The 22,972-nt window shown below is 41.9% G+C and overlaps 4 protein-coding genes across 6 annotated transcripts in view; 1 reads left to right on the forward strand and 3 right to left on the reverse strand.

Moving 5' to 3' along the window:
* Positions 1–3,883, reverse strand: part of stxbp2 (syntaxin binding protein 2) — a 41,727-nt gene extending 37,844 nt beyond the window's left edge. For both annotated transcript variants that reach the window (XM_035770765.2, XM_035770764.2), the window contains exons 1-7: positions 3,766–3,883; positions 2,123–2,172; positions 1,938–2,019; positions 1,497–1,573; positions 1,276–1,351; positions 968–1,071; positions 595–743 (exon numbers count right to left, since the gene is read on the reverse strand). In XM_035770765.2, the coding sequence (XP_035626658.1) occupies positions 595–743; positions 968–1,071; positions 1,276–1,351; positions 1,497–1,573; positions 1,938–2,019; positions 2,123–2,172; positions 3,766–3,802 (575 nt within the window). In that variant the 5' untranslated portion in view covers positions 3,803–3,883. The remainder of the gene's footprint in view (positions 1–594; positions 744–967; positions 1,072–1,275; positions 1,352–1,496; positions 1,574–1,937; positions 2,020–2,122; positions 2,173–3,765) is intronic.
* Positions 3,884–4,135: 252 nt separating this feature from the next.
* Positions 4,136–6,897, reverse strand: LOC127929938 (protein FAM102B-like). The gene is made up of 9 exons (XM_052518301.1): positions 6,713–6,897; positions 6,103–6,223; positions 5,796–5,825; positions 5,469–5,585; positions 5,331–5,420; positions 5,168–5,214; positions 4,901–4,989; positions 4,421–4,645; positions 4,136–4,329 (listed from the first exon to the last, which is right to left on the reverse strand). The coding sequence occupies exons 1-9, from the start codon at positions 6,895–6,897 to the stop codon at positions 4,256–4,258; spliced, it is 978 nt and encodes a 325-aa protein (XP_052374261.1). The 3' UTR covers positions 4,136–4,255.
* Positions 6,898–7,199: 302 nt separating this feature from the next.
* Positions 7,200–9,435, reverse strand: LOC118384344 (protein PET100 homolog, mitochondrial). The gene is made up of 4 exons (XM_035770771.2): positions 9,290–9,435; positions 8,595–8,681; positions 8,223–8,255; positions 7,200–7,888 (listed from the first exon to the last, which is right to left on the reverse strand). Exons 1-4 carry the CDS (start codon positions 9,314–9,316, stop codon positions 7,793–7,795), a joined length of 243 nt encoding a protein of 80 aa, XP_035626664.1. The 5' UTR covers positions 9,317–9,435; the 3' UTR covers positions 7,200–7,792.
* Positions 9,436–9,829: 394 nt separating this feature from the next.
* LOC118384343 (bromodomain-containing protein 4) overlaps positions 9,830–22,972 on the forward strand; it is a 47,602-nt gene continuing 34,459 nt past the window's right edge. Inside the window, exons 1-2 of one of the 2 annotated variants that reach the window (XM_035770770.2) lie at positions 9,830–10,222; positions 15,420–15,605. The gene's annotated coding sequence lies outside the window, so the exon portion shown is untranslated. Of the gene's footprint in view, positions 10,223–11,161; positions 11,527–15,419; positions 15,606–22,972 lie in introns of those variants that run through there. The other variant, XM_052518519.1, reaches the window with a different exon arrangement.

Genomic DNA, 22,972 nt, shown 5'->3' on the forward strand with positions numbered 1-22,972 from the left:
GAGAGGAGAAATATAGAGAGGTAGAGATATAGAGAGGTATAGAGAGAGGTAGGAGAGAGAGAGAGAGAGGTAGATAGAGAGAGGTAGAGAGAGAGAGAGAGAGAGGTAGAGAGAGAGATATAGATAGAGAGAGAGGTAGAGAGGTAGAGAGAGGTAGAGAGAGAGAGGTATAGAGAGAGAGATAGAGAGAGAGAGGTAGAGAGAGAGAGGTAGAGAGAGAGAGAGGTAGAGAGAGAGAGAGGTAGAGAGAGAGAGAGGTAGAGAGAGAGAGAGGTAGAGAGAGAGAGGTAGAGAGAGAGAGAGGTAGATAGAGAGAGGTGACTTGCGACTGAACGAGCACAGACACAGATGTGCAAAAATACCATTGAAGACAGGCTCTGTATGCAAGACCTGTGTGATGAGCGTTGAAAAAGACATTGAAAAGTGTCAATTCGCGATCTATTTGGGGTGTTGCTACTTTCATCCACTACTGGAGGACTAAAAGTATCCATTTACTCAGATGAACATCCAATTCCCACTGAAACCTCTGGTGGCACTTGCATGTCTGTATTTATGAGACCTGTCTGTAAGTTAGGGTATGGTGTGTATAGGTACCTGCGGTAGCGGATGGCAGGGTACTCCTTCAGGGTGTCACAGAGGGTGGCGATCTGCTCTGCCAGAGTCTCCATCATTCTGTCTTTATTCCCCTCTCCAACTGGACTGTAGAATGAGTGCAGGGAGCTGGGATCATCCAAGGAAAATACCTAGAATAGAGAAGGGAGATGAAGGGCATGAGGGAGGGAGAGCGAGAGACAACAATTACTGGGCATTTTCACTGGATACTCCTTAGAATGATCAAACTACCAGAAAATGTGTTCTTTTCAATGGGAGATGGCACGATGAGACTTTTGGCAATTTGGCCATGCGACCAGAGTTGAGCAAAGTTCAAAGAAGGTGCTGTAGGGTAGGTAGGGAGATAGGTACCCACCTGGGACTCGTATGGCAGGAAAGCCACATTGATCTCCTTCAGAGTCTTGATGACTTTGGCAACTCTGGACCTCCCAATCTCAGCAAAAAGAGCATCTGGGCAGTCTGCAGGATAGGTGATTGTCACAAAACCAACAGTTATATTGTATTATTTAAAAAAATATTCTTGCTTTTTGTCATTTTACGAGGTTAATCTCAATTAGATTTAGAATCTCCTTTCAAGAGAGACATGACCAAAAGGACACCACATTTTTTTCTATCAGACATGGGAAGAGTACAGTTTTGAAGTTTTAAAACAAATGGTCTTACTGTCTGTGAAGAAGATGTGCGCCGCTTTGTAGGTGAAAGCAATCTCTTTGAAGTCATTGATGAGAGCACGAACCGACTGAGAACATCCACACACACACACACACAGGTGAGAGAGAGAAAAAGAGGAAGATAAAAGGTGGAAGATTACTTTACAGCAGTACAGGATATGGCAGTTGATGACATGGTGAAATGGGGAATGGCAGGGGAAACACACTTCTCACCTTCTCTGAAGGAGAGATCAGATAAATGGCCTCCAGGCTGGAGATGGGTTCCCTGCGCTTGTTGATGTCCTCCACAACTGGGGGAGGAAAAGGAAGATCAGTTAGTGACTGTACAAACCTAACTGAAGAACGCCTCCACAGACACTCACTTCCTCATACTATAATCCATACCTGGGTTCAAGTAGTATTTACTTCTTTCAAATAGTGTTTAATTAAGCCTGTCTCAAGTGCCAGGTGGGAGGGGTTGGGTTTGTACTTTTGGGACTATTGCACCAGGCAAGCTCAGTTGAGCGCAGCTTAAGTATTTGAAAGAAAACAAATACTGTTTGAACCCAGGTCTACTCTGAATATCGTTTAGAATGATGTATCCCTTGAACTAATAAATTGTTATTGACAAATACAATTAGCCTAGCCCACTGGCCATCCCATCCCAGCACTTACTAGTCACCCCCTCTGCCATGATATCTGACATCTTGCAGCAGGAGGACAGGATTCGCATGCTGATGTGGTCCACAATGAGCACCTGGACAAACAGATGGGCGTTATCAATTAATATCCAGTTGATCATTAGACATGTCTTTTGACATGGATCTTTTCAGAGCCACGCTCAACATTTTTTACAATACCTTCCATTCTCCATCCTTCTTCACACTTTTGATAACACCATTCAGGATTTCTTAAGAGATGAGGAAAGACAGAGAGGAAGTATGAAATATTACAGTAACAAAACTGAAATGTGTCCAATAACTCAGAATGAGTAGAGGTGTTTATTTTATAGTTAGTTTACATGGGGGGGGGGGTCAATTAAGAACAAATTATTATTTATAATGATGGCCTGGCAAGAGGCAAAACATTTGGAAATAGACAACAGTAGTCTAGGTTCTGGAATCTTTTTTTTCCTTCCTGGTTCCATAGTTGACAGAGATCTCTTAAAGTTGACCCAATTGATCTATGTTTTTTCAGATGGTGTTTGTTTGCCAGGGTCAAACAGTAACTAACTGGGTCGTAAAGGTTAAAGGAACATAAACTTATACAGGTAGTAGGTACACATAGTCTTCCTTCACATGTATGGTTGATCACAAGGCAGCCCACAATCAACTAGCTACACCCAACTTGACCTATTGTTCCCATCATAGCTTCCATAATAAAATAAGCAAAACAAAAGGGAACGCTGTAAAAAATATGACCCAGGATGAAAGCCTCACGCCCAAACCTCCCCGGCCTCCTGACCAACGCATTCAATGCTTCCGTCAATACTCCCCACTTGGTAAACAGTTCGATCACACCATTAATAAAAACGGGTACATCTTGAGCACTGATTCACAACTGGAAAAGACGTTTAAAGAACCCCCGCGGGTAGTCTTCAGACACACTCCCAACATCGGTCAAATGGTGGTGAGGTCTGACATTCCACCGGTGCCACGTACTACCTTTCTAGACAATGTGGTGGCTCTTCACAACATTAGCTCTTTGGGATACATTGCCATCGAACATGTTAAGAATCCTGGGGAGGGGGTACTGATAATCTATGAGAAGATAATTGTATTGGATCCACCGTTTGTGTACCATGTCTCTTAGAGGTTTGAACCAGGAGTTTGATATCAGACCATTTGTTCTTGCCTTCCAAGTCACCTACTTGGTCGTTTTGTAAATAGATATTATTTTCTGGAACTACGACATGTATCCATCTCATTGTTATAAAATTAGCGATAAACAAATTGTTTTTGCACCCACCATGCGTCATGTCCGCAATGGTGAGGTGAGATGTGTATATTTTGGTATGTGTGCACTCGGTTTGTTTGACCTGACGAAGATCCGTTTCGGATCGAAACGTTGTCAAAAAAAGCGGTGAATTGGGATATTTAATAGTGTGCGGGCCTTCTTGTTCTTTACTAGTATTGTTCATTAGCCCAGCACCTGTTTTCAAGGACGTGCGTATGACCAAACTTTTCTAAAGTCAGCAAAACAAGTTTTAGAGCTTACTTGAAATACTACTACTAGTGATGATGCATACCCTTCCCAGTCACATTTAATATTTACATTTTAAATAGCCTAATGACAGCCAGCTATATCCATGGCCAGGCATTACTCGGAAGCAACTTGCTTGAGTGGCGAATGCTATGCATCGCTAGCCAGGCAGTTTGGATGTTTTCTGTTATTAATTTGTGACAAACTAAAAACGTGATGGTATCAAAAAGGCACTATTTCGACCGCAGAACGTCGAACATTAGACACTTGAGTTATAAAATTAACACATTTCTTAACTTACTCTCTCCGACTACAGCCTTCAGTCCGCTTGGAGCCATCTTGACACTTCCGTGTTGTCGATTTCTTTTCAATTAAATGTTTTAACTGGCTGACGTAAACATAACATCCACGTCATGTCCGCTTTGTTTTTTAAAGATAGGAAAGTGTTCAAATGCACTCAAAATGAATAAGTAAATAAGAGTTTCCAATTTGACTAAAGTGTTATTCATATTCTTCATGAGTTAATTTGCATTAAAACATTGTCATTTACAGTAAGTCTCTGGTACAGGGTAGGAGCAAAGAAAATAAGATTTTCGTATGGTTTGGTTGAGAAACATCTTTATTTCATCGTATTTATTTCATTATGATGACATTCTCAACACTTCCGGCATGGGAGTCCCTGTTGAGACAGAGTTGGGCATCACTGGAAATCCAATTAAGAATCAGAATCTCATTACATTAGAATCAACATATAACAATTCAAGGATCGGTTGAGATCCATCTCCAATAGGCTACCTGTTCTGTATATGAGTGACACCAAGGGTTGTGGTGCCATCCTGACCAACAAAGAGTGCAAGTCCAGCTTCTGTAATAGATATAGATACTAAGCATTAGCACTTTCTATTGAGTAGGCTAGGATTAATCTGTTCTTGAAACCAGCATCAAGTTCAAAGCACCTTCCATGGGAGGAGGGAGCTCAAATACTGAACCCAAGCTCTCTAGACAGAGATGTTCAACCACATCCTGTGCATCCACCCGTGTGTTCCCGACCCGAGTCAACTGACTGACAACTCTGGCCCTCTCCTGTGCCTCTGGGTTCTGACTGGGTATGGCATCAAGCAGCAGCCCCCCCTTCATCACCAGCTGCCTTCTCAGGGTTCTCAGGATGTCCTCTGAGGAACCTGAAAACATTGTGGGGTTCACTTCAAATGCCAAATGATCTTTGGTGGTTGCAGTTTGATGAGGATAGTGAATTGGTGCATCTCTCTGAGTTGGTGTGTTTGCCTACAACCATATTAAACGGAGGTTGTTAGGTTAACCACACAAGTCTAAGCCCTAAAGAGTTGTGTTAGCTAAAGCCTAGGCATTCGCTCAGGAATGCTCAGCAGGTTGACAGTCTTGTAGCACAGGTCCAAACCCTGGCTGGTCACGCATACCGGGCTCAGAGTGACTGGAGGTGCTTTCTCTGGGCTGCTCAACATTCTCAGATGATAAAGTTCCATTTGGCAGTGAATGCTGGGTAGGACTGAGGAAAGCACAAAACAGGAGAGTGACAAAGACTTATCGGCATAATGTAATCAAATTTGGGAAATTAATATAAATGAAGAGATGGTTGAATAGTAAGTAGTAGTTTATGTGAAATTGTATCCATAATACCGTATCAGTGAATAATAGTTGATCAAGGCTATTAATAAGGTCCTCACACTCTGAAACATGGGTCTCCCTGGAGCAGCTGCATATGTAGGCCCACCTGGACAGGTAACCAATGAATCCAACAAGTTATACAGGATCGGTTTTGTTACAAGACTTTGTTTTCACAAAATGTACTCACCAACTGCAAACGTCAACTTCTCTAAGAGCACCCACCTTTTGTTCATTCACGATGACATAAGCAGTGTTGTCTGAGGACTTATCTACTTCTCCTATTCTCCCCATGTAGTGCACTAAAGGAGTGCACTATAAAGGGAGTAGGGTCCCGTTTGGACCTAAATAATTGTGGCTGACCTTGAGAAGGGAGTTGTCCAGCTTGTTGTCCTTGTTCATATACCCCTCTAGGAGGCAGTGCCGGGTCACATACCCAGAGCCTGCATACTCAGACAGGTTGAGGTCGACATAACCCACCTAGTAACATGGAAATTGAGGAGATATTATTACTGAAGTTGTGAGAAAAAGGGATGCCCTACAGAAGAAAAATAACATTCATGCATCTATACCTTCCATGTCTGCCAATCTAAAGGGTCTGGATAAGTGTAAGCAAGCCCTTACTATGCTAAAAGTTGGGAGCTTGCCTATGAACATGTGGAACAGTGGTTACTCTCCTCTCAAACTTACCTTTTGGTATGACCTTCCTCCCTTTGTGTCCTGCATGAAGAGAAAAACAGGTTATTTAATCTTTTTCATAATTTCACTTTCCTTCAGTACATTTGAATAAGATTCAAAACACAACACACCTCATTTTATGTATGCTGTTTTACCTAGATGGGATATTTTATCAAATGTTACTTAATTTAGTAACAATTGCCATGTTGCATCCTAAATGACACCCTATTCCCCATGTAGTGCACTATATAGGGAGCCATTTGGGACACACATCACACTGTTTTGCAGGGAGAGACTGATTTATGATAAGTTAGCTGACCTTGCGAACTGACAGTCGACACATGCAGTCATCCAGAACTCCAGACAAGCTGTTGACTGCAGTTTGGCACTCAAATTCAAACATCTTTCCCCATTGCACTGAGTTGTGCCGGACTTCCAGTCTGTGGGTTACACACACAACTTGATAATAGTATTTTTTTATAATAGTCAAATAATAGTATTTGGCCCCCCAATGGTGGAACAAACTCCCTCACGACGCCAGGACAGCGGAGTCAATCACCACCTTCCGGAGACACCTGAAACCCCACCTCTTTAAGGAATACCTAGGATAGGATAAAGTAATCCTTCTCACCCCCCTTAAAAGATTTAGATGCACTATTGTAAAGTGGCTGTTCCACTGGATGTCATAAGGTGAATGCACCAATTTGTAAGTCGCTCTGGATAAGAGCGTCTGCTAAATGACTTAAATGTAAATGTATTTCTGTAACTGTGTGTGAATCTTAAGTCTTTCGTCAAATTTTGGATGTTCGCCTCTAATGCAGTCTGTCCTTGCTTCCCTGATTTTTTTCAGGTGAGAGGACGTGAGGAATCACAACAGATTCAACTAAAAGCTCACTTGCTCACTAGAGTTGGTACCCCCCTCCCCTCACCTTGGAGATTCCTCAGTAAAGGAGCCATCAAGCAAGCGAACTTTGCAGAAAATCAACCCCGTGACTTGTGGTACATTGCCCAGCTCATCCAAGAGTAGGGAGACGGAGAAGTTGTGCGTCCAGAAGTGTTTCCCGAGCACCGTGATGGTATGCAGGCGAGCTGCCAACCGCCTACTAGCCTCCATAGTTCCGTTTCCAGAGGCCCCTATAAAACTTGACGTCTTAGAGGGAAGATACAGTAGGCTGGGTTGTGTTCTTTAGAGCACACCGTAGCAAAACTTTTTAAGACACAGAACTGAAAAATGTGTCCTCATTGGATGATTTCAGCTAGTACCTGCCAGATTCTAAATGATTTCTCCCAACAGAATAGGACTCAGACATAAAATGACATGTCACAGCATGGTCCAAATCACAACACAGGGGCTTTGTGACATCATACTGTTTCTAGACCAGAATGGTCATCACAAAAAAAACAAAAAAAAACAGGCAAAGACACATTTAAACTTTAATGAAGAACAATGTTGAAACACCCATGTACAAAAGACATGTATTCCAAAAAATGTAAATAAATTATATTCCAAGCCATATGCTTCTGTCCTCAAATTTCAATCACACATTTTTTTTTGAGACAATCATACACACTCAATGTTTTACAACAACACCATCACAGAGCAGATCATCAGCAATAAAGTCTGTTTGATTGCAGTGAAATAAAGCATTTAATTAAAATCTTTTCAGCAAGACTATTCAGTTCAAAGGGGTAACTTGAAGGTCCCCCTCAAGCACACCCTCCCAAACGGTGTATAGCATAGCCTACATACTCCACGAAATCCTCCAACCCCAAATGGCACTCTTTATCCTATACAGTGCACTACGTTTTACCAGAGCCCTATGGGCCATGGTCAAAGTAGTATACTAAATAGGTAATAGGGTGCCTTTTGTGACGCAACACATGTTCCAGCCCATGGGCATGACAGTGACACTGCTCCCCCTCCTGTGGAACAACAAGTAGAAAAACAGGCAGATGATTGGGCATTGGGGACATCGTCCTCCTCCGATTGTCTCCCTGCACGGTCCTCCTCACTCCTTCTCAGCCTCCTCCAAGGCCATTCGTTTCAGTAGCCGCCGCTCCTTGCGGTCTCGCATCCGCTCTTTGAAGTCTTCCAGCTCCTTCCTCTGTAACACAGATCGTTCAGTCATAATCTACCATTGTCAATCAAAACAGTTATTCATTTTATTTTCAATTATGGAGGACAGAGACATTGACAACAAATACAACATCCCCAGTCCTACCAATCCAACACCAAATCAAAACAGTTCTTAAAGGGTTATTCCACTCAAAATATTATGTTAATTTGTATTGGGAGTGGGATATTCCTTTCATCTCAAATCGTTACCCTCCAAAAGTGTCACTATTGGTAGGCATTGATTTGTCATACTTCATTGTTCCTAAATCAAGAGAAAATGTGTAACTGTTGGCGTAATAACATGACATTATTCACACACTCACATGCATCTTCTCATCGGGGGGGAAAATCTCCCTCTGAAGGTAGTAGAAGAGATCACCATGAAAGAGGAAAGTAAAAGTTTAACATTAATGAACAACAGATAAAAACGACTTATGACATAGTCATACACAAAATGTCAGAATTTGCTTTAGTTTGTCAGACAGTACTGTCAACCTTCTCAGACTGTCTACACAATCTAGTAAAAAGTTTAAAAGAACTGAAAGAATGAGCCATTGGGCTTTATCGTGTGTTAACCTCAACAATTGTTATGTACGTAGCGACTGTTGTCTCCGGCTGAAGCAACCTTAGTTATATGTACTTTTAATCATGAAATAAACTAAATTAATCAATCAACCAATCAAAATAACACTAACCTTTCTCTTCACAATATATTCTTCAAAGTACTCTGCTTGGTTGGAGATCCAGAACATGGTTACAGGGAAGGACAAATACAGCATCATCTGATCACAAAGGAACACAGACAAAATAAACATCTATATCAAGTCACTATCATCTCTTTGTTAGTCAGTATAATAGATCGCTACATTGATTTGTGTATAATTGACCACTACAGTCATCAGACAACAATCAGGCGGTGCTTTCAAAACGATTGGGAACTCCGGAAAAAAAACGTCACTGATCAAATGATGACCTCGGTGATCAAATCAAATCATGCGTAGCAGCCTGAATGTTTGATTTCCCTACTTTTTCGTAGCAGGTTAACTTAGAACTTCAGCAGGTTGGGAGACGGAGGTTAAGGTTAGGAAAAGGGTTAGCGAAAATGCTCTCCTAAACTGCTACGAAAATCAGTATCGAAGTGGCGTGAAAAGAGTGTGTCCCTTAAAATAACACCAGTGTTGACGAGGATGATGTTACGTGACCACCTGGCTGGATAGCTAGCAAGTTAGCTACTGTAACGATCAGCGTGTAGCTATTTCTACAACAATATAGAGCGTTTCGCGTGCAGTCTTTTTTCTTGTTGCGGCTAGGATCCCTTACAAACGACAAACTGTACCCTCGTGTATGCTATTAATCATGACATTATGATGAAACAAACCTATGTACTCACACGAAACACCTCGATTTTCACCCCCATGTTTGCGCTGCTACTGCGCCAACCTTCACACTGCACTTCCTGGTTTTCGGGTTACGACTTTTCACAAAATATCCAATCAGCAGAGTCCCATTTCTTTACGGTCAGTGCTATTCGGGATCCTTGGGACGTCACAACCCAAACCATTTTACATTTCATTATTATTATTATTCGTGAATAATAGTGTATAGTTTTATGTAAGGGCGGCATATTTCCAACAATATTACATTAGTGCTGGATATTGGTGAATATAATGAATTACTTGATGGTGACCCTATGATGTTTGATACCCCCCACTTTTTTACATTTGTTGATTTATTTATTAAATCGATAAGAACTCTTTAAAATGGAAGTAATAGCTCTGTAAAACGTGATACATCACCTATATTTGAAATCAACAGAGGAGTGAAGCAAGTTTGCCCAATTAGTCCATTCCTCGACCTCTTGACAGCTCAGGTTTTACATCTACTAGTAATCCCAGAATTCCTTTACATGTATTAAGATAAATGAAAGAATCAACACCTCTGCATAATCAAAACAGCTGATGTTAAAGTTCACCGTTAGCTATTGCTAAGTAAACGAAAGCTCAAAAGAAGCAGTTGCCTGGCTTTGACCCGCAGGTGAGAGCATGTGTCCGTGTAGATGGAAACAAACAAGTCTGAGCCTTTTGGGTATACACTTGTGCGTTGCTTTGCCATGTGGTATAAGGAACTGAAGCGTGATTATTTTTGTTGTGATACAGTGCATAGGATTGTGAAAACTAAAATGTACGGTATAGCAATGAACTGATGCAAACCGCGTTACGTACTTCACGTTCTGTCTGCGCATGACGTCACCGACGACGAGAGGTGTTTGTTCTGGATCCTGGGAAAGAAAGATCCCGCGCACCTTGACAACCGAATAAACGAGGTAAAACGAATGAGTTTTTATTTTTTTAAATGACAGTGTGAATGCAAAGCCTTTAGTTGGCAATGTATTTCACCTGAAGCTCCTGCGTGAGCACAAATCTAAGGACTCCGTCGTTTTTGAGGTCGTCGTAGCGTGCGCCTATTGGGAGCGAGTCGCCTGGAGGCCTGGTACTGAGACACGGGAATTAAACAAGCTAACGTTAACTGCGTTATCATTTTCTGATATCTCTGACTAAGCGAACAAAAAAATAAACCATTAAGTGTTAACGTTATGCTATTGTCCTGATTACATCACAACCTAATCAATTTTGATTTCCACCGGTCTCAACACAAGATTACACTAACGTTATCTAAGCTAACTGTATCAACTAGCTACCCCTCCTCCTCACTAGTATTAGCTAGCCTGCTAGAATGCCCAGCAAGCTAGCTACCTTGCTATCACTTGCCACTGGTCGTTGACTGAGTAGTAGTTAGCCAGCTAACAACAACAGTATTTTGACAACTAGTTGATTAGCTAGCAAGTAAGTCAACTAACGTTACGTTTTCATTTGAGCTCAGCTTGTTGTTTTGGATGATATGTGGGAGACCACCGAACCGTTTTGGAATACTGGTACTAAAATTGTTACGTAGTTCGCTTACATTCTAGAAGAGAAGATACGCAAGAAACGCATGCTTTTCAGTTCTAACTAACTAGCTGGATTTTTAACAAATTGTCACCTTTCGATGTTAATGAGGATGGACGTGTTTACTTCTCACATATATGGCCTGTCAATTTGACAATGATAAGTGACGTAACATACGCCATTTGCGTTCCTTCAACAGCATTTGAAGTAGGTAATATTTCGGAACTACGCAAAGGATCCACAACTGTAATGTAAACTTAGCTAGCTAACGTTAGCTGCTTCGGACTGGACTCTTTGTATACCTGACGAGACTTCGGTTTAAGCGTGTTCTCTTGCTCGATTTGGCGAAACCGTGATATCTGCACTTATGCAGTTACCACTAAAGTAAGATGGTAACAAAACATTTGAAAAGGCGTTTGATATTTAGAATAAGGACTTGGAGCTGCTTTGCTTGCAGTCGCCATTTTGTGTGGTCTGAACAGAAGTGGATAAACGTTGGCGTTTTATAGAACATTTTTATTTATTTATTTTACCATTATTTAACTCGGCAAGTCAGTTAAGAACAAATTCTTATTTTCAATGACTGCCTAGGAACAGTGGGTTAACTGCCCTGTTCAGGGGCAGAACGACAGATTTTTACCTTGCAAGACCGAATCCCCGAACTCTAACCACTAGGCTACCTGTAAGGAAACAAGCCGAATTGTCATATTTTGTTTGTCTTAAATCTCAACCATATAGTGAACCTTTTTGGTGTATTTCAAAGTACAGCAACTTAGCATTGTTTTTCGTGAAAATGAGTTACGCTGCTGCTGTCTACACTACTTTCGTTTTGACTGATCACTCTCGACTTTGGCATAACGTTAGTATCCCCTGATTAGGGTCAGAACAAGCATTTCACGTATTGACGTTGTCCAGGCCACATATTTGTATCCATAAGTACACACACAGCCATACTTAATAATATTTTGTCTAGTCTATGTACCAGGAGCTCTCACCTTTTTCCCTCTGTTGCATACCTTTTCCGACAGTAAATTGCATTTACCTCTAACGTTATTGGTTAAGTTTAATTGTTTTTATGGAGTCTTTAGTTTAGTGTTTATGTCCATTCATATCTATCTACGCTGGTACCAAATGCATCCGGATTTGTGTCAAAAGGCAGTGGAAATGGTGAGGGAGAATTCAATAAAATGTACTGTACACAAGGGGGTTTGAAAGACAGGAGGGGTGTTGAGTTTAGAGGGAGAACAGGAGAATTTGGCTAACCCCCTTTTAATCAAGTCAAATGTGTGACCACTCGACGGTTCAGCCTAGCAACAAAAGCAGGATGTAACAAATGATTTCTAGAAAAATGCATGCTAAATATTCACAGTATTAGTTGAGCGAGAAAGTTAGGTATAAATTAATTTGGGATGTGACAAATTGACTAATTTTCTTAACGTTTAAACTGCTCTTTTTAACGGGTTTCCATTAAAATGAATAAAAAAATGCATAAAGTTTCTCGTGAATTCACGATGTAGCTTTGCTCCTGCCAGCATTGGTTTGGGTTTCACGGTGCGTCCCTTTCAAATGGTTAAGCGGTGCACCTGTACTACCATTTACTGTACCTCGTAACGTTTGCAATTCTTTCTCATTTAACTTCTCAAATTATTGCCGTACAGAACTTTGCTGCTGTCGCTTGCCTTTCGCTGCCATTTTCCAACTGTTAATGATGATTACTTAGTGATGAATAGTCGACTCCAATTGTATTAACTCCTACGATTCAGTATTTTTGGACCGGAGGAGACTTAGTAGCCGTATTTTCGAGAACACTTGCATCTTTCGTAGCTTGCGAGGGACGGAGAGAGAAGAGGGACACAGTATAGACAGGTTGACTACCAGGCAGACAGTCAGAACCGTGCACTTAGGCCTGTCTATCGGCAATCAAAAACTCGCAATGGAATGCTGTATCTCACAATTTCTTGGCTTGCAATGTCTCGAACTTTCATCAGAGCAGGGCCTAGCATCACTTAATTGACTAGGTTATTGAGATGAAAGAGATGCAACACTTCGCTGTCACACACAGTATGTGCACAGGTTTGGTAGCCAGGGCAACAAAACAGCAGAGAAGTTGAACCCCACACTTCAACACTCTTAGTTGCGGAAATAAGACTCAGATTTGTCTCTTATAAATACACTGTCAAAAAAAAGCAATGATTACGAAGTTAAACAAACCATACAACTCTATGCACAAATAATTATTTTTAACAATTTACACAGAAAATTGAACACATTTACTTGAACAGTGCAGATGCAAATTTTGGTAATAGAATGATGGCACAAATAGCAAAAGCCATCATTCTGTTACCAGACATTGCATCTGCACTCAAGTCAATCAGTTTTAGTACAAATTTTCTGTGAAAAAAAAAAACTAGTCCAGCATCATTCTGTTACTATGGAATTGCCCTCTATCTTTCTTACTTGCCCTCCTCAAAAATTTCTGGGTACACTGTGGTTGAGTAACCATGGTAACTCCATCCTTGGCCTAGTTGTCGGTTTTACCTCTGAATGGAGGGGTATGGACAGGGAGCTCACAATAAAATCCATACGTTTTATTGGATAATCGAAAGCGCTTAAGTTCAATATCTTCCCGTTAATCATGATTCATTAATCAATAATGATTCACAGTCTTGATTAGTACCATCATGTTATGGTGAAACTATACAAATAGTCTATTAGATAAACTAGTCTAATATTAAACGGCTCATATGGATTTTCTGTCTCCCTCGTGAAATTGTCTGAAAGCAGCTCCTGGAACATTGACTGCATCTAGATAATGATCAAATCAAATTTATTTATATAGCCCTTTGTACATCAGCTGATATCTCAAAGTGCTGTACAAAAACCCAGCCTAAAATCCCAAACAGCAAGCAATGCAGGTGTAGAAGCACTACCATCTAGACTGTTGACTTGTCACACCTCCCTCATATGCCATTCCATGAAAGCCTTTCAGTAGCGCCGTGCCCGGCATACTTTGGTCATGTAGTGTATGTGGACACCTGCTCGTCGAACCTCTCATTCCAAAATCATGGGCATTAATATGGAGTTGGTCCCCGCCTTTGCTGCTATAACAGCTTCTGCTCTTCTGGGAAGGCTTTCCACTAGATGTTGGAACATTGCTGCGGGGACTTGCTTCCATTCAGCCACAAGCATTAGTGATGTTGGGGGATTAGGCCTGGCTCTCAGTCAGCGTTCCAATTAATCTCAAAGGTGTTCGATGGGGTTGAGGTCAGAGTTCTGTGCAGGTCAGTCAAGTTCTTCCACACCGATCTCGACAAACAATTTCTGTATGGACCTTGCTTTGTGCATGGGGGCATTGTCACGCTGAAACAGGGAAGTTGTAAGCAAAAAAATCGTCTAGAATGTCACTGTATTCTGTAGTGTTAAGATTGCCCTTCACTGGAACTAAGAGGCCTAGCCCGAACCATGAAAACAGCCTCAGACCAAATTTTCTAATACATTTGTATTTGTCACATGCACCTAATACAACAGGTGTAGTAGACCTTACAGTGAAATGCTTACTTAGCATTTAAAAAAAGTTGGCGATAAGAATAACAAATAATTAAAGAGCAGCAGTAAATTACAATAGAGGGGCTATTCAGGGGGTACCGGTGTCGAGGTAACTGTACATGTAAGTAGCGTTATTAAAGTGGCTATGCATAGAGAGTAGCAGCAGCTTGGGAGGGCAATGCAAATAGTCTGGGGAGCCATTTGATTAGCTGTTCGGGAGTCAGTTGGCGCTATGCATTTGGACAGGTAGCATTCTCATCACTTCAGAGAACGCATTTCCACTGCTCCAGAGTCAAATGGCAGCAAGTTTTACACCACTCCACCATGCGCAACGCCAAGCATTAGCTGTTATTAGGCATGTTTGTGGCTGCTCGGCCATGTGAACCCATTTCATAAAGCTCCCGACAAACAGTTATTGTGCTGACAATGCTTCCGGAGGCAGTTTGGACCTCTCGGCAGTCCCGTTCTGTGAGCTTGTGTGGCCTACCATTTCGTGGCTGAGTCGTTGTTGCCCCTAGGTGTTGCCACTTAGTAACAACACTTACAGTTGACCGGGGCAGCTCAAGCAGGGCAGAAATTTGACGAACTCACTTGTGCCACGTTTGAAGTCACTGAGCTCTATAGTAAGGACATTTTATTGCCAATGTTTGGAGATTGCTTGACTCCCCCTTGCACACCTTGCCTTGGTTTCTTCAGTGGCATTGCCTAAAAACAGCAGTCTGATTGCATCATGTGTGCCAAGCCAGGACCAGAGTATGTAGGTCTGGGCTGCATTCAGCATGAAACAACGTTTAGGGCCGTTGTGAATCGGATGTAGGCGTACGTATTAGAATAACACACATGCCTCTTATATGTGGAGTGTGGATCATGTCGGCTCTACTGGTGACATCTCTATCTGCCATGTACGTTGCACCTTCCTGAATGCGACCCAGATTTGTCTAGACCGTAGGGTGTTTGTGCGTGCGTCCTGTTTGCTTCTCTCTCTCTCGCTGGTGTTCTCATGGACTGTCCTCTCTGTTCTCTTCCCAGGTGTGCCCCCCTTTTCCTCGTCAGCAGTGTCCTCTGTGAACTATTAGCTGGGCCTTGGCCAGCTTCTCTAAGGGGACTCTTCTCTGGATCGGGTAACGGGCCGGCCCGCGCGGCAGCTCCCTTTGCTGAATGAGGCCGGAGAGGAGATGCACTCTCGTATAAGGATCTCCACCCAGAGATACACATGTAAGTTTATCATCTAACGTACTAGTATCTTTTCCTCTGGAACCCTGACCGAGGGAGAGTATAGCTTCCCTGGCCATGTCTAATGTGTACTGGATCGTGTTCAGTAGGGAGAAAGTGTTTTGAATTGAAGTGAAACAGGGAGGCACCAGGCTAATACCTGAATTTGTCCAATACAACCACTGATTGTAGTCACTGAACAAGACCTAGCTCTGCAGTGGAGAGTTTCCATGACATATATCCATCTAATAACATGGCAGCCTGTGTGTGTCTGCTAAAGTGACCCCGAGACGGGGGGGCGTGTGTGCCTTCATGTTTTGTTCTGTTTTGAGTTTCACGATGTTCTTGTTATGAGATGGGTGCCTGGCGCAAGGATATGAAAGGGCTTTGTTTTCCTGGTTTTGTCCTTCAGTGTACTATTCTATTTCTGCATCCCCTCTCCATCACTTGCTTTATACCTCTCGCCCTTGCACACACGCACAGCTCACACGCACTCATACTACAGTCTGGGCACGTAAACACACACACAAACACACACCCAGAGCCAGCAGATTGGCTGGCTGTCTCCTCGACTGGAGTCCCTGTTGGTTTTGGCTGCTCTGTTGCCCACATGATTAATGGCCTCTGAAGTCTGAAGGCGCTTCCTCCTCCTGGCCCACTCTCATCGTGTGTGTGTGTGTGTGTGTGTGTGTGTGTGTGTGTGTGTGTGTGTGTGAGAGAGAGAGAGAGAGACCGTGTTTAATTATTGTGTATTTTATTCCTCTTGTGTTACTTATGACATTTTTTACTATGCATTGTAAGGAAGTGCTCATAGCAAGCATTTCACTGTGAAGTCTACTCCCTTTGTATTTGACACATCTGACAAATAACATTTGAATTGTGTGTTTCTCCGCTGCTGTCTCCCCCCCCCCACCCCTAATAATGCAGCCAGCCAGTCCCAGGCAGCCTCCTCTTCCCCTCTCCCGCCCATGACAATGTTGCAGTGAGTGCTCAGTAGGGTTGGGCGATGTCAACCTTTGTCCTATCGCGATTATGTACCCATAAAACATTGTGATATACGATACTATCGCCTGTATTGGCCATCCCCCCCCCCAAAAAAAAAGTTTTATACATTTATACTACTGGAGAAATCATGATGAAAGATAATGTTTATTAGAAAGTCTGGCAAGTGAATGCAATGGAAAATCTTTTCTAATATTCTTTTCTGGTGGAGGAGCAGAACAGGTTTGTGTGTCTGGCGCCCACATGATGGAGCAGTGAACGTCTGAGGAACGGGCTGTCTTACCCGTAGTAAGCTAGGTTATAGGCCTACATCATGGGCTGAATAGAAGCGGTCTACTGTCTTTAGAACTGGATAATAATTGCTGTACTTGCCTCATAAAACAATAGAAACATGTATATTGTCTGGTCTGTCTCATAAAGCTGTGATTGAAAATAAGTAGCCTATGCGTTGTTGGCCTTTTGGTTTCTCATGCAAGGATTTTCCCGGCTGGCATAAATCATTTCTTTCTTAATAAGCTTAAACTTGGGGAAAAAATTCTATAGGATATTGTTTTGTTCTCTCATTTAATAGCCCTCGGTCTCCTGATGTGGTTTATGCATGGTTGTGGACTTAGAACATCCAATGTAGTTGTTTATCTATTTTGAAAAGTTGTTTTTTTGAGAGGGAAAAAAATAAAATAAACAGGGAAACAGAAACCTGTAACAACAACAACAACAACTGAGAAAATGGAATCAAGCAAGAAAAAAAATATTTCCATAGGAGGCTAAATACCTATGCATCCAACAAAACAATGTTTTCTGACTGGACATTTTTGTTCTGATTTGGTGGTATTCGATGCTCTGTCTTGCCTACATTATTCTCTTGCGGAATTTGGGGAAAAAAATATTTAAGGTTATATAACATATTTATGGAAATAGGCTATATAGCAAATAACAAAAGGCAAATGACTTTGAATGTCTCTTGTGTGCTGTCCTGCTGTGCGACGTGAGACTTACTGCGCAGCGCCAGTGAAGTTGATATAGGCTAAACCATCGTCTGTCACATCATGTCACCATCGACGATGGCTGTCAATCACCATCGATAGACAATGCTATCGTAATATCGCCCAACCCTAGTCCCCAGTCCGTCTCTTCCCTCAGCTTCAGAATGGCAGGCAAGGCAGGGCCCATCGTCTTAGCTCTGCCCTGATTCGTCCCAAATGCCAAAATGTCACCCTTTCCTGTATCCGTTTTGTTACGTAAATATGTAAATAAGGTATCCCTGTTTTTTTATTTAATAGATTTGCAAAAATGTCTAAAACTGTGTAGATTGATGAGGATTTTGTATTCATTAAATCCATTTTTAGAATTGGGCTGTAACTTCACAAAATGTGGAAAACGTCAAGGGACCTGATTATTTTTTTCGAAGGCGCTACTTTTGCCCAGGGCCCAAAAGAATAGGGTGCCGTTTAGGACGCAGCTCCAGCCTCCCTGAGTGGGTGAAGTTGGAGCTTTGTCACTCTGGCAGCTGCTTTATTGTCCCTGGGTCAGGGTGCACGTGGACAGTCTGGGATGGGGGGGGGGACGACAGTGTCTGCAGTACAGAAGGGGACCTTGGGGGTGTCTAAAATGGCACCCTAATCCCTAAAGTGCATTATTTTTGTCCAGAGCCCTATGGTACCATAATCCCTGTACAGTGCACTACTTTTGACTTGAACCCTATTGGTCCTGGTCAAAGTAGTACACTATATAGAAAATAAAGGGTGCCATTTGAGACACATCCCTAGACTGGCTGTATGTGTGAAATCAGATCTGACACATGTGTTACTGGTCGCTGCTAGACAACAGTATAGAAATCAGTGCTCGGGGGGGTTATGGTATCGCACAGATATGGTAAAATGGTTATTGAGTAGGCTAGTCCTAGGCTTGTGAACTCATTCCGTAGTGTGTGTTTGTGACTTCATTGAATGGGAGGGTTACATGGGGTCAGCTTGCCTTGGGCAGTTGAAGTCGGAAGTTTACATATACCTTAGCCAAATACATTTAAACTCAGTTTTTTTCACAATTCCTGACATTTAATCAGAGTAAAAATTCCCTGTCTTAAGTCAGTTAAGATCACCACTTTAATTTAAGAAATTGAAATGTCAGAATAACAGTAGTGATTTATTTCAGCTTTTTTTTCCCACATTCCCAGTGGGTCGGAAGTTTACATACACTCAATTAGTATTTGGTAGCACCTTTAAATCATTTAACCTGGGTCAAATGTTTTGAGTAGCCTTCCACACGTTTCCCACAATAAGTTGGGTGAATTTTGGCTCATTCCTCCTGACAGAGCTGGTGTAACTGAATCAGGTTTATAGGCCTCCTTGCCCGCACACACATGTTCAGTTCTGCCCACACATTTTTTTATAGGATTGAGGTCAGGGCTTTGTGATGGCCACTCCAATACCTTGACTTTGTTGTCCTTAAGCCATTTTGCCACAACTTTGGAAGTATGCTTGGGGTCATTGTCCATTTGGAAGATCCATTTGCGACCAAGCTTTAACTTCCTAACTGATGTCTTGAGATGTTTCTTCAGTATATCCACATAATTTTCCGTCCTCACGATGGCATCTATTTTGTGACGTGCACCAGTCCCTCCTACAGCAATGCACCCCCACAACATGATGCTGCCACCCTCGTGCTTCAGGGTTGGGATGGTGTTCTTCGGCTTGCAGGCCTCCCCCTTTTTCCTCCAAACATAACGATGGTCATTATGGCCAAACATTTCTATTTGTTTTTCATCAGACCAGAGGACATTTCTCCAAAAAGTACAATCTTTGTCCCCATTGGCAGTTGCAAAACGTAGTCTGGCTTTTTTTTATGGCGGTTTTGGAGCAGTGGTTTATTCCTTGCTGAGCGGCCTTTACTGTGGATATAGACACTTTTGTACCTGTTTCCTCCAGCATCTTCACATGGTCCTTTGCTGCTGTTCTGTGATTGATTTGCATTTTTCGCACCAAAGTACGTTAATCTCTAGGAGACAGAACGCGTCTCCTTCCTGAGCGGTATGACGGTCCCATGGTGTTTATACTTGCGTAGTATTGTTTGTACAGATGAACGTGGTACCTTCAAGCATTTGGAAATTGCTCCCAAGGATTAAACAGACTTGTGGGGGTCTACAATTTGTTTTCTGAGGTCTTGGCTGATTTCTTTTGATTTTCCCATGATGTCAAGCAAAGAGGCATTGAGTGAAATACATCCACATGTACACCTCCAATTGACTCAAATGATGTCAATTAGCCTATCAGAAGCTTCTAAAGCCTTGACATAATTTTCTGGAGCTTTCAAGCTGTTTAAAGGCCCAGTCAAGTTAGTGTATGTAAACTTCTGACCCACTGGAATTGTGATAGTGAGAGTAACAGTTTGATAGTGACAGTACGTGAAATAATCTGTCTAAAAATTGTTGGAAAAATTACTAGTCATGCACATAGTAGATTTCCTATCCGACTTGCCAAAACTATAGTTTGTTAACAAGAAATTTGTGGAGTGGTTGAAAAACGAGTTTGAATGACTTCTGACTTCAACTGTACATAGGCTATGGTGGGATTGTGGATTTGGATGTGAAAGAGATATTTGGAAGTGTTTTTTTTATTTTTTTAGAGCCCTTTAAAACCTGCGTTGTAGAGAATGCGAATGGAATTACAGAATCCAGACATTAAAACGGAATTCCAAAATATTATATGAACTTAGTAGGAAAATCAATTATCATAAGACAAAATGCATCAGTGATTCATATTTTCCTTTAACTTTCTGAAGTGGTAAAAACACAGGAATGCCCGTCTGTGTGTCCACGCGTTTGTCTAGCACTTTGTATAGCCTGGACTAAATATAAGCCTTCCGCAACCACAATAACTTCATTAGTTTATAAAAGATTTAACCTGCATTTTTCCAATAATCACTGATTTGGCTTTCAAGTCTGTGAAAATGTCATTTTTGTTTCAAAGTTAAGCAGAACCATGCATATAATACACATTCACTAAGAATGACTAACTTGTTGTAGCACTGCAGGCATTAAAGATTGAGACCTGTGCTAATTTTCTATCTCTCAAACACAAGCCCACGTGCTAGTGAGTAGCCAGCTGATCTTTCTATTTCAATTGTAGCCAACTTGGATCAATTTTAGCCAACTTGGATCAATTTTAGCCAACTTGCTAACTAACAAGGTAGTCGAATTGTTATGAACACACCATTCTGTCCGTCCTCAACTGTTTGAACAGCATGCGAGCCTGTCCACTTTGTTCAGATATTGAAATCAAGTGGCCTACCTTATTTCTCAGAATGAGACCCAGTTGCCAATAACTTACATAATTGTGATTTATGTTTATTGCAGATTTCTGAAACAGACCAGACAGCTACTATATGTCTTTGGCTAAAATGCTGCTAGTTTTTTTTCCTACTGTGTTATTGACTTGTTAATTGTTTACTCCATGTGTAACTCTGTTGTTGTCTGCTCACACTGCTATGCTTTATCTTGGCCAGGTCGCAGTTGCAAATGAGAACTTGTTCTCAACTAGCCTACCTGGTTAAATAAAGGTGAAATAAAATACATTTTAAAAATGACTGCAGCGCACGACGCTGCAGTCATTTTCCAGAATCAGTGTTCATTGATACTCCCATTTCTAGTAGTCTTATCTGCGCCCAATTTGAGGAGTTGAGACATAAAAAAAGGTATCATTAGAAAGGTTAGCTACTCCTGTATCGCAGTGAAATGTCTGTGGGTTGCGGGGTCCATATGCCCAAATCTGTTGGACCAAACCTCCGAAAGCAAATAGCGAGTTGAAGCTCTTGTCAGAGAGGAAGAAGTGATCTTTCATCTTTGTTGTTGTGAGTGGCAGGGGCTTGTGTTTTGTATGTGTGTAAATGGGAAGGGGACGAGACCAAAAAGCTTGATTCTTGCGATACAGTTATTTGAAATATCACGCCAAACATACATTTAATATGTCGCCTAGTCCTGCCCGATTCTCTTTTGCCCAGTCTTGTGTGGGTGTTGAGAAACAAATGTGAAGATATTTGTATACACAGCGCTGATTGTCTGATAGGATCGTCGAGAGCTCACCCCCTTACCCAGATGAACAGTCATTGGTCTGTTTTAATCAAATCAATTTGTGACGTTGTGATGTGGGACAAACAGGCTGAAATTCCAGGCATTTGTTTCCCCCAAACATCTCATACACAAGAAGGGCTGTAATTTTCACAATTTCAGACTGTTAATTGAACCGCATATTGTGGAAATATATATATATATATATATTTACCCAGGAAAATCATGTTTTTTAACTGCACTGCCATTTTAAAGTGTACCGTAATTGCAGGACTATTAAGCGCACCTGAATATAAACCGCACCCACTGAATTATTAAAAAATATGTATTTTGTACATAAATAAGCCGCACATGTCTATAAGACCCAGGTGCCTACCGGTACATTGAAACAAATTAACTTTACACAGCCTTTAAATGAAACACGGCTTGTAACAAAAATAAATAGGCTTTAACGAAACATGGCTTGTAACAAAAATTAAAACGGTAGCCTACCAAGAAAGTCATTGGTCACTATCTTCCTCCTCCTGTGCACTGAAACCACTGAAGTCATCTCCTTCGGTGTCGGAGTTGAATAGCCTCAGAATTGCTTCATCCGATTTTGGATCGTTTTCATTGTCGCTCTCGTCACTTTCATCCGGAGGCAAATACCCCGCTGAGCTCATGCTGCCCCTTCAACACGCAGCAGTCCAGCCTTTCGAAACCCATTGATGATAGTGGATTTATTGACAGTGCTCCACGCTGTCAGGACCCACTGGCAGACTTGACCATAAAATGCTCTTCGCCTGCGGCCCGTTTTAGTGAAGGATTTCTCCCCACTTGTCATCCAAGCCTCCCACTGAACAAGGAGCGCCACCTTAAATGCACGATTTACACTGATGTCGAGTGGCTGCAAATACTTTGGGCCATCTGCTTTTCTTCCCTCGGAAAGCTTTTGTTGTCTTTCTGCACTGAGTCAGTTCCTCACGCTGCTGTTTCCAACGTCTTATCATCGACTCATTAAGGCCAAGCTCCCATGCAGCAGCTCTATTTCCTTTTCCAACAGCCAGATCGATCGCCTTCAACTTGAAAGCTGCATCATATGCATTTCTCCGTGTCTTTGCCATGATGAGGGTGACAAAATTACTACCGTAATCAGAATGATGGGAAGTTTGAGCGCGCTCGATTTACGTCACATTATGTGACGGTGCTCAGTTTTTTGGCGGCATGAATCTTGTGAAAGCGGGAAAAATCCATAAATTAGCCGCGTCATTGTATAAACCGCGAGGTTCAAAGTGTGGGAATAAAGTAGCGGCTTATAGTCCGGAAA

The sequence above is a fragment of the Oncorhynchus keta genome, chromosome 5, assembly GCF_023373465.1.
Source record: "Oncorhynchus keta strain PuntledgeMale-10-30-2019 chromosome 5, Oket_V2, whole genome shotgun sequence".
Classification (NCBI taxonomy): Eukaryota; Metazoa; Chordata; class Actinopteri; order Salmoniformes; family Salmonidae; genus Oncorhynchus; species Oncorhynchus keta.